The 17,138-nt window shown below is 41.5% G+C and overlaps 1 protein-coding gene across 2 annotated transcripts in view; it reads left to right on the top strand.

Moving 5' to 3' along the window:
• The window catches only part of LOC138813945 (cell division cycle protein 16 homolog), a 35,442-nt gene extending 18,610 nt beyond the window's left edge, over positions 1-16,832 (top strand). For both annotated transcript variants that reach the window (XM_070002552.1, XM_070002553.1), the window contains 4 exons: positions 3,552-3,613; positions 4,725-4,860; positions 7,037-7,127; positions 13,516-16,832. In XM_070002552.1, coding sequence (XP_069858653.1) covers positions 3,552-3,613; positions 4,725-4,860; positions 7,037-7,127; positions 13,516-13,775 — 549 coding nt within the window. In that variant the 3' untranslated portion in view covers positions 13,776-16,832. The remainder of the gene's footprint in view (positions 1-3,551; positions 3,614-4,724; positions 4,861-7,036; positions 7,128-13,515) is intronic.
• Positions 16,833-17,138: the final 306 nt, after the last annotated feature.

Below are 17,138 nucleotides of genomic sequence, written 5' to 3'. Positions count from 1 at the left end.
CTGGCTTTCAACTGTGGTTCTCAGATCTTAGCCTTCTGAGTAGCTAGGATTACAGGTGTAAGCCACTGGCACTGGCTGAAATGGGATTTTTGATGGTTAAAGACACTGTGAGGGCTGGGAATGTGGCATAGTGGTAGAGTGCTTGCCTAGCATGCATGAAGCCCTGGGTTCGATTCCTCAGCACCACATAGACAGAAAAGGCCAGAAGTGGTGCTGTGGCTCAAGTGGTAGAGTCCTAGGCTTGAGCAAAAGAAGCTCAGGAACATTGCCCAGGCCCTGAGTTCAAGCCCCAAGACTGGCCAAAAAAGAAAAAAGAACAACTGTGAAGCATTGTAACATCTAGCAGACAGTGCTCCTCTAGAGTATGAGAGAGGCTGGCCTTTAACTGTAGGAACATAGGTTAGCAGCAGATCCATTTCTATAGGATTAGGTGCCATTGAAATTCAGATCTTTGTAATGTTTCTTTTTATTTAGAACTTTGAATATTTGAAATATTTGACTAAGTTCTAGTGTGTGAAAGATATATCATAAATTGGTATTAGTGAACAAATGCTCCCAACTAGCAATGATACTGTGATAATTAAAAGTAGTAACAATAGCCAGGAGCTGGTGGCTCCCACCTGTAATCCTAGCTACTCGGGAGTCTGAGATCTGAGGATTGTGGTTCAAAGCCAGCTCAGGCAGGAAAGTCCATGAGACTCTTCTCTCCAATTAGACACAGAAAAAGCTAGAAAGGCGCTTTGGATCAAGTGTTAAAGTGCTAGTCTTGATGAAAAGGAAATCAGGGACAGCAGCTAGGCTCTGAATTGAACCAACAAAAATAAATAAAAGTAGTAACAGTTCTAGATGTTAAGACACCTACTGATTTCTAGTTGTTTTAATCATACCTATTTTACTTTGTTCTGAGTCTTCCATCTCAGTTTTATTCTGTTTGTGCTTATATGTATGATCAAGGGGCCTCTCTCCTTTATATTTGCTCCTGTCTCCTGTGATATACACAGCCCACAGGACTACAGTAGCAGTCTGTCTATCCCCATATACTCAGTTTTGCTTATTTTGGTCTTATATTGCCATCTGAATTTACAAATTTATATTGTATTTCTGTTTGTTATCTGTGTATAGCATGTATGTATCTTTGTGTCTACATATAAGCAGGCTTTTCTTCAGCTGAGTTTTGGGTGGTTCTGGAAATCCTACTGTGTTTAAATAGGGTTGTCATTCAACACAGTGAAATTTTCAAAGAATTGAACATCTTGCTATTCAGACTGGCCTGCCTGGAAGCTGGCAGCCACAAGTACAGAATTTCATGTTTACTGACTCAAAATTGCAATTTAGCAATATCCCCATATGATTTTCATTCACAAAAAGGTTTGAAAAGTGTGTTCCAGAGCAACACATAAAGTTGCAACTATTTTTATTTCAGAGATACTTCACAGTCTTAAACATCATGCTTTCTGTGTAAAAGCACAATTAACGTATCAGAGTGCCCATTAAAAGTTATATAAAGGAGGCCTGGGAATATGGCTCAGTGGTAGAGTGCTTGCCTAGCATGCATGAAGCCCTGGGTCCGATTCCTCAATACCACATACATAGAAAAAGCTGGAAATGGTGCTATGGTTCAAGTGGTAGCATGCTAGCCTTGAGCAAAAGCAACTCAGGGACAACACCCAGTCCCTGAGTTCACAAGACCCAAGACTGGCAAAACAAAAACAAAAAAAGTTACATAAAGGAGGACTGGTAATGTGACTTACTGGTAGAGTGCTTGTCTAGCATGCATGAAGCCCTGGGTTCAATTCCTCAGTACCATATACACAGAAAAAGCCAGAAATGGTGCTGTGGCTCACCTGGTAGTGTGCTAGCCTTGAGCAAAAGAAGCTTAGAGACTGCCCAGGCCCTGAGTTCAAGCCCCAGGACTGGCAAAAAAAAAAAAAAAAGTTACATAAAGGACCACCAGGTGCTGGTGGCTCACACCTGTAATCTTAGCCACTCAGGCTAAGATCTGAGGATTATGGACTGAAGCCAGTCCAAACAGGAAAGTCTATGAGACTCTTACCTCTAATAAATTACTCAGAAAAAGCCAGAAGTGGTGCTGTGGCTCAAGTTGTAGAGCACTAGCCTTGAGCAAAAGAAGCTTGGGACAGGGCTGGGAAGGTGGCTCAGTGGTAGAGCGCTTGCCTTGCATGCATGAGGCCCTGGGTTCGATTCCTCAGCACCACATAAGCAAAAAGAAAAAAAGCTGGAAGTGGCGCTGTGTCTCAAGTGGTAGAGCGCTAGCCTTGAGCTGAAGAGCTGAGGGACAGCGCTCAGGCCCAGAGTTCAGGCCCCACGACTGGACCCACAAAAAAAAAAAAAAAAAAAAAAAAAAAAGAAGCTTGGGATAGCACTGAGGCCCAGAATTTAAGCCCCAGGACTGGCAAAAAAAAAAAAAAAGGGGGGGGTGAGAAAATACTGTTTGACTTTAGTTATAAACCATACCAAATGTTAAGTGGGTTAAGAAGTGTTCATGTAAGACATTTGTTCACAGCAATAGAAACCCTTTTTTTAGGTGACACATGCTTACTGAGTACCAGCCATTCTCGGGTCTAAGCTAGGCATTGGATGTAGCAGGAACTAGTTCGATATTTTCTGCTCTCTGCTCTATTGGGGAATACAAGTTAATGTTGGCTACAGTAATGTTTTATGATTAAGAAAATGCAGGTACCATTTAGGTTAGTTTACTCAGACATGAGGGTCGTCAAGAAGGGTTTGGGGTACACTGAACACTTCATTCCTGAGTGATTACATATCACCAAGGCAAAAGCAAGGAAGAACTAAATATTGAAGATGTAGAAAATCACTTGTGCAAAGGTGGAAACTGATTTAATATGCTTTCGGTTTTAACTTCATGAAAAAATGGCAAAAAATGAGGAGGGAAAGTTAAGTGTGGGTCATTAAGGACTCTGAAAACCATATTAGGGAATTTGAACTTATCCTGGGAGAGGGAAGAGAGGGATTGTATGTAGTCATATGGCTTCTAATGTGGAGGTCCAGAACATACTTTTGTTAATTGGAAGTGGAGGGTTACACTGTTAGACTTATGTCTAAGAGGTAGAATGAGCAAACCCTAGAGTTTTAGTGGGGTTAGGATGACTTGTTCCTGTTGACTGGCTGGTAGGGCACTCAGATGATGAGTTTAGGGAGTTGAATGACTAAAAAGAGCTAAATTGAATTAAAGTGCTATAACATTTCTAAGTAGAAATATTTTTAGTAGGCTGGCTGATAAGGAAGATGCACTGTTTCAGAAAGGGTTCTGGGCTGCAGGCACACAATTACTCCTTTAGCATTGCATGGACTCTTGACACATTGTGCTAAATAAGTACATAGAATACTTAGCAGGTGTCATCTAGTGGGGAGGAAATGAGGGTAAGTCAGCAGATTCCCTGCTTTTGCTGTGCAGAAGCACATTACCAGCAGAGAGCCCAGCTTGCTGTTTTCAGGACATGAAAAGACTCAGGCAAACAAAGTGAACAATTATGTGTGTAACTCATGGGTTTGATGTTGCTATGTTTTAGGTAACAGTTGACAAATGGGAACCTTTGTTGAACAATTTGGGACATGTCTGCAGAAAACTTAAGTAAGTGCAATGGAGCATTTTCAGAAATAACTTTGACTAAAAGTTAACTTGAACTGAAAAAAAAAATACCAGGGTTTGAGCTCAGGGCTTTGTACTTGTTAAGCAAGTATTCTTAACCACTTGAGCGTGTCTCCAACATAGTTTACATGAGTGGTCTTTTGTATTTTTGTTTCATTACATTCTTCAGCCTTCTTGTACTTGATTGCTTAGAGAGAAGCAGCATCAAATTCATTGTTTTATTGTTTATCTCTGGGTACTTTTAGAAACTTTGAGAATTGTAACAGTGGCTCCCTTTTTAAGTTAAAAAATTCAGTGTTGAAAGGTGATTCAGAAGATCTTGGATAGTAGGATCTAATTAAAGCTATGTTCCTATTTAGCTGTTTTCCCCCCAGAGATTCCATTGTACAGTAAGCAGATAACATCTGAAGATGGTCCTGTGTGTCTTGGAAACTAGGTTAATCAAGATTTAACATGTTTAGGGGCAGAGAAAGCCCTTGTATGTAGTACAAGAAGGGAATAGTTTTAAAATCATTGAATTGTATTTTCAAAAGGAAAACAATTTTTGTTGTAGGATTTCTTTGATCTTTACTATGTGTTATGAACTATAGTAATTGCTAGACTTTGAATATAATTTTTTCCCCCATAGAAGATTTCACAGTACAAGTACTCTACAGAACTTTGGGGAATGCTGGTCTAAGTTATTTTGGGACCTTAAAACAAAACTCCTTGGCTGCTTTCACGAGAATTATGTCATAGGAGAAGGTGGCAAGTGATGAAGCTCAGGCAGGGAGCTGGGAACAAGCTTCTGGTTGGGTCTTCTCAAACAAAAGAATATAGCAGATCTGAGTGAGAGTGCCCACAGCTGGCTGAAGGTACATATGAGAAAAATACATTTCTTAGTGTTGTACATCCATAAAGTAAGTATGGAAATAGTTACCAGTCTAGATTGCTACTCTAACAGAAAGTTTCCTCCATGTTCATATAGATGATATGCACCCTAAACCTAGAAATTTAGTACTTTTACTGTGTCCAATAATGATTTTCTCTCCCCCTCTCCTTACCCTTGTCTCTACCCCTCATTTCCCTTCCCCACCCTGTCTTCTCTCAACAGAAAATATGCAGAGGCATTGGATTACCACCGGCAAGCATTGGTATTAATTCCTCAAAATGCATCCACCTATTCTGCCATAGGATATATCCATAGCCTAATGGGCAACTTTGAAAATGCTGTGGACTATTTCCACACAGTATGTCTTCTATTTATACTCAGTTTTGAATGTGGTTAATATTCGCCCTTCTTTTGAAAAGATATTTTCTAAGCAAGATTTTCTTTCTTTATAGCATTAAACTTCTTCAGACAACATCATTCTTTTATTTGCAGAGAAAAGTATATGCATGTTATGTAGTATTTGTCAATTTAGAAAGAAATGTGATGAAACTGGTCAGTATGCAGTGAGGTGAGCAAGTACCCAGTGGTACTTGTCATTCAACTCTATTGGGTATCTTGTCCAGGCAGGGAGCACAGAAAAATGCATTCCCAGCTGGGCGCTGGTAGCTCAGGCCTGTAATCCTAACTACTCTGGAGGCTGAGATCTGAGAATTACAGTTCAAAGCCAGTCCACGCAGGAAGTTTATGAGACTCTTATCTCCAGTTAACCACCAGAAAACCAGAAGTAGTGCTGTAGCTCAAGTAGTAGAACACTGGCCTCCAGCAAAATGAGGACAGGGACAGCGCCCAGGCCCGGAGTAAAAGCCCCAGGACAGGACGGACAGAAAAAACAAACACCCACCATTCCCAGTGATGGCCTTTGGGAACTGTACTCAAGACTCTTAGAATTAACTTACTAAATCACTTTTATAGAGTAATCTGTTCATTCATTACGAAGAAAGAATCTTTCCTTAGTCCTGAAACGTATTTCATCAAAGCCAAGACACCACGAATCAGTACCAGTACCGGGACCATAAAGAAAAAGATACCACCAGTTAAAATCCAACATAATTAGCTGGGTGCTGGTGGCTCACTCCTGTAATTCTAGCTACTCAGGAGGCTGAGATCCTGAGGATCATGGTTCAAACCCAGTCCGGGTGGGAAAGTCTATAAATAGATTCTTACCTCCAATAAACCACCAGAAAACCGGAAGTGGTGCTGTGGCTCAAGTGGTAGAGCGCTGGCCTTGAGCTAAAGAGCTGAGGGACAGCACCCAGGCCAGGAGTTCAAGCCCCATGACTGACAAAAAATGAAATAAATCCAACATAATTACTTTTCTGTCATTTAATTTTTTTGCACTTAGAGAAAATACTCTTATATAGACATAGATTTTTTTTTTAAACTGGGGATCACTGTAAGATATCAGAAGAAAATATAAGTGAATGGTTTCAGTTTTCAAGCCACAGTCAGTGTCCCTGTCTTCCCAAGAGAGTGTCTTAGTGTCACATGTCCATTATTGAGTTTGGGTCTCTTCTCAACAGTAGATTCCTGCTTTGCACATTTCTCTGAAACCCCTCTCAGCCTATTAAGGGAGGGTTTTGGACAATTACCATAATTCACATATCTCTATTTGTGTCATCTGACCACCAGGCCAACCATGCAGGAGGAAGACCCTGTTTCACAGCTGTGGCTGGTGACAGCAGCAATAAAAAGCGATTAGTTATAAGGTATTCCAGGTTCAGAAATACAAGAATTTGGGGGGAAATATGGGCCAGAGAATCAATTAACTCATGTATTTGGGAAGATAAAAAATGTGGTACTATAATAGTTCCAAAGTAAATCATCAGTGATATGCTCATAAATCATTTTCAAGGACTAATTAGAGATTTTCAGGCTACATGGAATCTTTTAAAAAACTAAGTGGTTGTACAAACAAGGTTTCAATTCCACAGGTCACATGATGAGTACAGTGCTTCCATTGTTCTCCCCATCTTCATCCCATCCTAACCTCGTTACATACTTCTGTTTTTACATAATGTACATTGAATATAATGACTGTATTTGCTCACTCTTTTTCCCTCTGTACATAGAGTCTTAAAGGTGTCCCTGTGATTATCTTGAGCTATGACAATGCAAGTTTTCTTGTCTTATTATCTTTCAAATATGTATATTTTGAGTATCATATAATTTACTAAGTGTCAGAGTATACACTTGGTAGAAATACAGCATTTTAAGCTCTTGAATAGAATTCAAGTATGCCAATGGAATATAGCATGATGAACCTCTTTGACCATCACCCCCTCTCATCAATCTCAGTCTTACAGCTGTATCCCCATCAATACTGCCATCATCCCACCCTTGATCCCCTGAAATACTTAAAGAGGAGAGAATGTACTACATAATACTGCCATCATCCCACCCTGGATCCCCTGAAATACTTAAAGAGGAGAGAATGTACTACATTTTTGATAATCATGCTCAATCTCTCTTGGCAGGCCCTTGGTCTTAGGCGAGATGACACCTTTTCTGTTACAATGCTTGGTCATTGCATTGAAATGTACATTGGTGATTCTGAAGCTTATATTGGTAAGATAATAATCACTTTTACTGGCATTGTATTCTTCATTTTCAACTACTGTATATCTGTTTGAGATTCTTATTTTTAATCCAAGATTCTAGATTTATCATTCCAACATTTTTTAAAATTTTATTTGTGAACATACTGTACAGAGGGGTTACAATTACATGGGCAGGTCATTCCAACATTTTAACTACAGTGATGTCAAGAGATTCTGGGTTTTCTCAGCTAGCTGTCATTGGCAGATGCTCATTTGGGTTGATGATCTGTTATAGACTCACTCGTGCTAGGATGGCAGGTCCTCCCATTGTAGGGCTTTCAACCCTGCCTTCTTCATATTCTGGTATACTCAGGATCATAGGGGACGAGCCAACGCTTCTAGAACCTTCCTGGAATCAGGTTGCATTCTTTGTTGGGGAAGTGTTAATGGAAGCTAGTGACTCATTTCATGTTAAGAACTTGGTGCACACAGAACGCTGTTAACAGAGTGTGTGTGACTTATTGTGATACAGAGGAGTTAGTCTACTTAAATAGTAAAAGAAACCAATCTTGAAGATATTTTCTAAGCCAGGCGCCAGTGGCTCACATTGGTCATCCTGGCTACTCAGGAGACTTAGATCTGAGGATTGCGGTTCAAAGCCAGGCCAGGTAGGAACATCTATAAGACTCTAATCTCAAATTAATCACCTGAAACCTGGAAGTGGCACTGTGGCTCAAGTGGTAGAGCACTTGCCTTGAGCTGAAGAGCTCAGGGACAGCGCCCAGGCCCAGAGTTCAAGCCCCACAACCAACAAAAAATAGATACTTTCTAGTAAGTGAAGGGTTCTGGCCTTCCTATTTTGTAATATGTGACACAAAATAATAGTAATCTTGACATTAGGTGCCTTGAATTTACTTTCAGTGGCATATAACCCTTATTTTTGTAAAGATAAGTAATAGGGTAGGTTTGAATAGATTTGATGTATTTGTGGAGTTTCTTAGATTCAAAAGGGCACATTGAGATGAAATCTTGAGATCTAGTGTAGGCAAAGATTTAAGAACGTAAAATACGTTCAGTGGGAAAAAGGACCAATTGATAATTTAATATCACTAAGAACTTTTGTTAACTAAAAATTCTGTTATGAGACATGGCATTGACAGGGAGACGTGGCTCAGGACACAGGGGATTCATGTCTGGGACACCAAATCATAGAGGTTGCTTAGAAAAGATGGAACAAAGTATCTCAGCCAGGCCAGGTGCCAGTGGCTTACACTTGTAATCCTCTCATCATGGTTCAAAGCCAACCCAGGCAGGAAAGTCCATGATTCTTACTTTGAATTGACTGTCCCCCAAAACAAAAGTGGGACTGTGGCTCCAGTGATAGAGCAATTGCCTTGAGAAAAAGCTCAGGGATAGTGCCCATGCCCTGAGTTCAAACCCCAAGACTGGCACCAAAAAAACAACTGGCTCTGTAGCTCAGAAGGCTAAAATCTGAGGATTGTGGTTTGCAGGAAAATCCTTGAGACTTACCTCTAATTAACCACCAAAACAGCTGGAAATGGAGCTGTCGTTCAAGTGGTAGGGTGCTAGCATTGAGTAAAAGAGCTCAGAGACAACACCCAGGTCCTAAGCGCAGGAATAGTGCATGTGTGCACATGTACATGCAAGCATGCGTGTGCTTGAAGAGGAGCTTTACAAAGAGGGCATCTGGCATAAAGGCACTTAGCAACAGCATTTACTTGTTTGGGAATGGAGTTGGCATCCTAGTGACAAATTGCCACACATCCCTCAGAATGCCTGACTCATACTTTGTGACAATACTTAGCATTGGGTTAACGTAGAACAACTGGAGATTCTGTGTGATTTAAGGGGCTATAAATGGGTACAATTTCTCAAACACTGTTTAGCATGCTACTAAAGTTATCCATTACATTTGTTATGTAAGAAGCAACTCTAAAAATGTGGCTTCAAACAACAATGTGTAGTGTTTGGGTCATTGGGAGTGCTCTGCTGGTCTCTTTGGAATTTGTTTGTTTTGATTATCCATGGGGCTCTCAGGGCCTATGTGCTGTCCCTGAGCTCTTTTGCTCAAGGCTAGCACTGTGCCACTTTGAACTACAGCTCCACTTCTGATTTTCTGGTGGTTAATTGGAGAAAAGACTCTTATGGACTTTGCTGCACAGGCTGGCATTGAACCACGATCCTCCGATTTCAGCCTCCTAAGTAGCTAGGATTGCAGGCGTGAGCCACCAGCACCCAGCTCTCTGGAATCTTCTGGGACTGTGGTCAATAGACCCTCAGCTCAGTTTGATGGACTTGCCCATGAATGAAGGTACTTAGTTAGAGTGCCTAGACCTCCTTTTGTAGGGCTTTCATTGTGGCTTTCATAGTATGATGTACTCAAGGGATCTTGAATACAAGACCTTCTGAAAATCGGAAGTCATACATTCTGTTCATCAAAAGTCACTGTGGGGGGCTGGGAAGGTGGCTCAGTGGTAGAGCGCTTGCCTTGCATGGGTTCAATTCCTCAGCACCACATAAGCAAAAAGAAAAAAGCTGGAAGTGGTGCTGTGGCTCAAGTGGTAGAGCGCCAGCCTTGAGCTGAAGAGCTGAGGGACACTGCCCAGGCCCAGAGTTCAGGCCCCATGACCGGACCCCCCCCCAAAAAAAAAAAGTTACTGTGGGAGGAAACTAGCCATTCAAGAATGAGAATTCTTGGGTGTGGGGGGGAGCGAGAAGGGGAAGAATGGGAAAGGATGGGAAGGGGAAACAAAGGAGGAGCCTAAAATGCTTGATAAGAAATGTACCTGTTATCTTTCCATGTAATTGTAACTCCCCTGTACAGTATTTTCACAATAAAAAAAAAAATGAGAATTCTGGGGATTAGCTGCATTGAGAGTATTTTAGAGTAATGAGTCACCCAACAGTTCTTTGGATATAACAGCTCTGCTCTGAGGAGTAAATCCAGTAGACAGAGTGCTTCTCTCAGCCTTTATCTTATGCAGGGTTTTATTAATGATTGCTCTCTATTGGCAATGACCCAACATCAGTGGGAAAACAGAAGTAAGTCATGATGTGTTTGTAGTTCTGCATGACTAAAAAACTAGTAAGTTTTACATGCAGTTTTGAACAAGCATGGTAAAAAAATAATAAATTCAAAAGAAATTTTAAAGTTTTGCAGATGGGGAGTTCTGTTGGTCCTGCTTTGCCATTTGTGTTTAAATCATTGCATACTTGGCTGTTTTTCTGTCCTTCATTTTATGAAAATATGCCTCCCCTCAAGCAAATGGTACCTAAAAGCAAGGTAAAGGTTAGAGTAACCCTTCCAAGGACAGTAGGGGTACATCATGTGCTTAAGTGATAAAGTGGAATTTTTAAATTGGCTGAAAGTCGGTGTGTATATTGCATAAGTTAAACAGTATTCTGGGAAAACTTAATTATCTACAGTATTCAAAATAAGGAGCATGAAAAGGGATGTAGTTTCGGGTGAGCAGTATTAATGTGTACAATAGTAATTTCTATGACCGTAATGTACCCTACTCTGTGTTTTCAAGTTTTGGGTGCTCAGACCTATTGTATGGGTCTATTTACCTATGAAATAGGTAAATTTGAGTAATTTAAGATTTTGAGCCAGGCACCTGTAATCTTAGCTACTCAGGAGGCTGAGATCTGAGGATCGAGGTTCAAAGCCAGCCCCTGCAAGAAATGTGAAACTCTTTATCTCCAATAAACCACCAGAAAACTGGAAGTGGTGCTGTAGCCCAAGTGGTAGAGTGCTAGCCTTGAGCTGAGGAGCTGAGGGACAGCGCCCAGGCCCAGAGTTCAGGCCCCACAACCGAGATAAAACCAAAAACTACCCTATGATCCAGCCAGACCATACTCTTGGGCATCTACTCAGCATTACAAAAAAAAAAAAAAAAAAAGGAATGTGAACTCTGGGCTGAGAAGGTGGCTCAGTGGTAGAGTGCTTGCCTTGCATGCATAAGTACCTGGATTCAATTCCTCAGCACCACATAAGCAGAAAAAAGCCAGAGGTGGCACTGTGAGAGCTAGCCTTGAGCTGAAGAGCTGAGGGACAGTGCCCAGCCCAGAGTTCAGGCCCCACGACTGACCAAAAAAAAAAGTATGAATTCTGCATGCTGAACATTCATGATATTTCCTCAACATGGTCTCCCTGGAACCATATATTCATAAATACATATCGAGGGTCGACTGTGCAGATGCCTGTGGTGATGTGGAGAAACTTCATAGATCAAGAAAAAGTATGTACTGATTATGCCATTATAGGGAGACTAGTAACCAGCAAGACCGAGGGATGGTAATAAAAAGTTGAGTGTTGACCCCAGCATTGGGAAAGCTGGAATATGGGCCAAAAAGGGGCAGGGTGTCTGTAGCAGTGGATGGTGGTCTGTTTTTCCATGCAGTCATTATATGGGATTTGTAAGAATTACCTCTCCATGTGCCTAAGTGGATGTCTGACCTGCTGTTCATCTTATAGTTTGGTTCCTTAAAAATATCTGAAAAGGGGCTGGGAAGGTGGCTCATTGGTAGAGTACTTGCCTTGTGTGCATGAGGCCCTGGGTTTGATTCCTCAGCACCACATAAGCAAAAAGAAAAAAGCCAGAAGTGGTGCAAGTGGTAGAGCGCTAGCCTTGAGCTGAAGAGCTGAGGGACAGCGCCCAGGCCCTGAGTTCAGACCCCACGACCGGACCCCCCCCCAAAAAAAAAAAAAAATTGAAAAAAGCTCTGGTACCCTGAAGAACCCAGGCTGAAACAATCCCATTACTCAGTAGCTTCAGCCTTTGTGTTAGACTTCTTATCATGGTGACAGAATACATGACAGAAACAACTGCAGGATTTCTTTTTGCTTGTGGTTTCAGTTCTTCATGGTAGAGAAGCCATGGTGGACCAGAGCAGTTACATGTGCTGGCCAGGAAATAGAGTGGATGTCTGAACTCCTGGCTTTTTTTCTTCTCCCTTTTATTCCATCTAGGCTCCCAGCCTATAGAGTTACTAACTTAAGTTGGTTCTTAACTAGTTAATCCTCTCTAAATCCCCTCACAAACACTTCCAGAGGTGAGCTTTACTAATCAGCCAGGCACTTCCCAGTCCAAATTATCTGTCAAGATCAGCTATCACAAGTTCCTCATTTGTTCTGGGAGACCTGTTGGGCTCAAATGTGAAGCTAAGCCAGGGCTGGAAATGCCTCCTAGAGTGAAATAGATTTTCTTTGTCCTTGAGGAAGTGGTCCCAGATTGCCAGGTTATTGTTCACTGCGTGTTTTGCCTTCAGGAGGTTTGTAGTCATTATCTGTCAAAAGTACCTCATCCTGAAAGGATAGGTACCTCAAACCTACTAAGGTGTACTGCATGAAATTCTCAGGTAATGTCAGAAATCATTGGATGCAATGTATTGGTTCCGACCTGTCCAGAAGGTTGGCATGTGGGAAATGTATTGTGGCTTCCATGAGCAGTAGAACAGTACCATTCCAAACAGACATAGAGAGTCTTGTACTTGCTAATGGCTTCCTTGCTGATGGCTCACACATACTCTACCACTTGAGCCATATCTCCAGTCTGGCATTTTGCTGGTAAGAGGTCTCAGCCTCCTGAGGATTACAGGCATGAACTACTAGAATCCAGCTCCACAGATGGTTCTTGCCTGCGACAGGGAGGAAAAGTTGCCTACATGCTTCATCCAGTATTCAGGGGGCTTTGTAAACAGGTAGCTGTGAAGCCACTTGAGAACCACACCTGCATGTGCTTCCTTTAAAATAGTAGCAAATAGCTGGGTGGTGGTGGCTCACACTGTGATCCTAGCTATTCAGGAGAGTGAGATCTGAGGATTGTGGTTCAGAGCCAGCCCAGGCAGTAAAGTCTGTGAGACACTTACCTCCCATTCACCACCAGAAAACCAGAAGTGGAGTTGTGGCTGAAGTGGTAGAGTACTAGCTTTGAGCAGAAATGCTCAGGGATAGCATCAGGCCCTGAGTTTAAGCCCCATGATGGGGTTGGGAGAATGACAAAAATAGTGGCAAATGAAAGAAATTGGCATTCTTTTCCTTCTCTCTTGTAGAGAGTCCTTTTCTCTGCCTTAAAAGTAGCTTAAGGCCAGGCGCCAGTGGCTCACGCCTGTAATCCTAGCTACTCAGGTGGCTGAGATCTAAGGATTGCAGTTCAAAGCCAGCCAAGGCAGGAAAGTCCGAGAGACTCTTAGCTCCAATAAACCACTAGAAAACTGGAAGTGGCACTGTGGCTCAAGTGGTAGACTACTCACTTGAGCTGAAGGACCTCAGGGACAGTGCCTAGGCCCAGAGTTCAAGCCCCATGACTGACCAAAAAAATAGTTTGGTTTAAATAGTATAATGATGGAAATGTTAGTTCAATGATGGAATTTCTTACTTCAATTCTTTTTAGGAGCAGACATTAAAGACAAATTAAAGTGTTATGACTTTGATGTACATACAATGAAGACACTGAAAAACATTATTTCACCTCCGTGGGATTTCAGAGAATTTGAAGTAGAAAAACAGACTACAGAAGAAACAGGACTTGCACCACTGGAAAACTCCAGGAAAACTCCAGATTCCAGACCTTCCTTGGAAGAAACCTTTGAAATTGAAATGAATGAAAGTGACATGATGTTAGAGACATCTATGTCAGATCATAGCACGTGACCCAGGTACTGGTCCCGGGCTTTCACGTGCTGTGTCAATTTTTCCTCATGTCCTTGCCACATCCCAAGGATTTCCTGCTTTCTAATGTGAATCCAAACTATATCTCCACATTTAGGACCGGGGGCCTTGCCTTAAGAGACAGGATCTACAGCAGGTGTGTTCTGATTTTTGGTTATATGTAGCTGAATAAAGAGGTAAACTGTCCATTATGTCTTTTTCTCTTCTAACCTGTATCTATTTTGGAATAATTTTGGATTTATAGAAAACATGCCTTGTTTCTCCATTAATATCTTTTGTTATTGTGATAAGTTGTTCTGGCTAAGAGATTGACATTGGTATGTTGCTAACAAAACTCCATTTTTCCCCAAGATCCTTTTTTTTTTGGTCTCACTTGATTTTTTTATTGTACTTTTTTTGGTACTTTTTCTTATGCTTCCTTGCACATTTTTAGGTTTTTCTTGATGGTTACCTTGTAGGGTATAACACCTTAACCTAAGTCCATTTAGTTTCAGTATTGTAAAAACTTTCTGCTGCTATTCAGATCCCTGCCTCTACCTTTAACATGTCATGATCAAAGAGGACTTCCTGTGTGTACATTGTTTGCCCTTAACAATTGTAATTGCTGTCTTATCACTTGCCTTTTAAGTCTTACAGGAAAATAGTACAGCCGGGCACCAGTGGTTTATGCCTGTAATCCTACCTACCCAGGAGGCAGAGAGATCTGAGGATCGAGGTTTGAAGCCAGCCTATCTCCAATTCACAGAAAAAGCTGGAAGTGGCACTGTGGATCAAGGGGTAGAATGCTGGCCTTGAGCAAAAATGAGCTAAGAGACAGCATCCAAGCCTAGAGTTTGAGCTGCAGGGTTCACCATCCACCCTCACTCCCCCTCCCCCAAAAAAGAGTACAAACCAAAAGCATACTTGTTTTCAAATTTACCTGCACAGTTACCTTTACCATTGTCCTCATAAGACTCTGAATTTCTGCCTAGTAACCTTGTGTTTTATGTGAAGGAGTTGCTTTCGCATTATTTCTTTCCCTCCCCTTTTCAGTGCTGGAAATGGAGCCCAGGACCTCCCACATGGGGCAGGCACTGCAAATGAGCTGACCTCTTACCACCACCCCAGTTGTATTTCTTATTCTTGCAGAATAGGACACCCTCTTCTCTTTATCTGAGAATGGCTAATTTTGTTTTCATTCATGGTTAATTTAACTGAATATAGAATTCTCACCTGATTTTTTTTTCTTTTTATCAGCCGCTTAAATGACAGCCAGCTCTGGCCTGGCCTCCATGGCATCTGAAAAGTCAGCGCCAAATTACTGAGGATCCTTTCACACGTGAGCTGTTGCTTCTCTTATTTTAAGGTTCCTGATTTGTCTTTTGAAAATTTAAGTAAGATTATTCAGTGTGGACCTTTTTTTTTGCAGTACTGAGGTTTGAACTCAGAGCCTCATACTTAGTAGGCAAGCACCTCTACCTCTTGATCCTATGCCCCTGATCAATTTTTTTGTCTTAATTTTTCAGATAAGTTCTCACATGCTTGCTTGGGACCAGCTTTAGACCTAGACCTAGGGCTTCCGCATACTTGGGAACACAGGCACAAACTACCACATCTAGCTGAGATGGTATCCCACTTTTTTTTTTGAGCTGCCTTCAGACTTCTTGATAGCTGCCTCCTTACCACAGGTGTAAGCTATCACACCTGGAAATCAGTGTGGAACTCTTCGTCTTGTTTACCCTGCTTGCAGATGGGATTCTTGAATGTCTTTATTAAATTTGGGTAGTTTTCAGCCATTATTTCTTTACATATTTTTTCCTGCCTTATCTTTCTCTTGAGATCAGTGCATTGTATATGTTGGTAAGTTTAAGGGTGTCACATGGATCTGTGTTATTTTTCCTCATTTCTGCTTCTCACACTGAGTAACTTCAGTTGTCTTCAAGTTTGTGGGTTCTGTTTTGTCTTCTCATTCTGCTGCTGAACTCCTCCTGTCGTTTTTATGCTTTTTAGTTCCAGAACTTGTGATGGATGAAGAGAACATAGGAACTGAAAATGAAAAGCAATCTCTATTTATATCCCACTCTTCTGGTGCCCTGAATTGTCTATGGTTTCCATAGTTTCCATGTGTATATGCCAGTTCTGGGCTTGAACTTAGGGCCTGGTCACTGTTTCTGAGCTTTTGTGCTCAAGGGTATCACTCTTATATTTGAGCCACCACTCTACTTTTGGCTTTTTGGGGTGGTTAATTGGAAATAAGAGTCTCACTGACTTTTCTAGCCTGGGATGGCTTTGAACCACAATCTTCAGATCTCTGCCTCCTTAGTAGCTAGGATTACAGGCAAGAGCCACAGACTCGGGACTTCATATCCTTATAAGTATACCTAAACTTGTAATGACAATTTCTGGCTTTCCTCAGTAATATTTTGTATCAATTTTGTGTGTGTGTGTGTGTGTGCGTGTGTGTGTGTGTGTGTGTGTGTGCGTGCCATATTTCTCAGTTTGTAAGCTTTGTAGTTTTGAGATAGTCATTTTGAATATTTTATTGTAATAACTGGATACCAAATCCCCTCCTTAGGGATTTCTGCTTTTGTTATTTGTGAAGAGCTACAGTCACCCAATTAATTTCCAGATTGTTTTTGCAAAATCCATATTCTTTATGTATTTACTGAATTGCTGTTATATTATCTCTGACCAGCCTATGACCTGCCAGCTTACCTTAAATGTCTGTATCTTAAAAAAAAAATGTGTGTGTGTGTGACTCAATATCCTCACAGCCATTGCTGGAAAAACCGCCATTGCTTGGGGGGTTACAATTAAGTCCTGGAACCAGTAGGGCAGGACATGGTTTCAGTTTGCTTTCTTGTTGCTGTGACAAATTACCAGAGAAAACTTGAGGGAGAAATTTTGTTTTGGTCAGTCATGGGGCTTGAACTCAGAGCCTGGATACTGTCCCTGAGCTCTTTTGCTCAAGGCTGGTACTCTGCCACTTTGAGTCACAGCTCCACTTCTGGTTTTAGAGTGGTTTAAATGGAGATAAGAGTTTCACAGGGCATTTTCTGCCTGGTCTGGCTTTAAACTGTGACCTCAGCTCTAGCCTCCTGAGCAGCTAGGATTACAGATGTGAGCCACTAGTGCCTGGCTGAGAAATTACTTCTTTTGGCTGTTTTAATGGTTTCAGTCCATTATTGGCAAGGAGGGCTTGGTGGAGCATATGATGCAATGCCAGGATGCAGAGAATAAGGGTCTTGGGACCAGGCACAACCTTCAAAGGTATATTTCTAGTGACCTACTTCTCATCTCCTAAATTACCTATCTACCCCAATAAAGGCCATTGGGTAGACCTACATTTCATAGTCAGACCATAAC

This window comes from Dipodomys merriami, unplaced genomic scaffold, assembly GCF_024711535.1.
Source record: "Dipodomys merriami isolate MVZ:Mamm:240054 unplaced genomic scaffold, mDipMer1.0.p SCAF_6, whole genome shotgun sequence".
Taxonomy (NCBI): domain Eukaryota; kingdom Metazoa; phylum Chordata; class Mammalia; order Rodentia; family Heteromyidae; genus Dipodomys; species Dipodomys merriami.
Note: the sequence above shows the minus strand (reverse complement) of the source record. Positions and strands in the feature narration are given on the sequence as shown.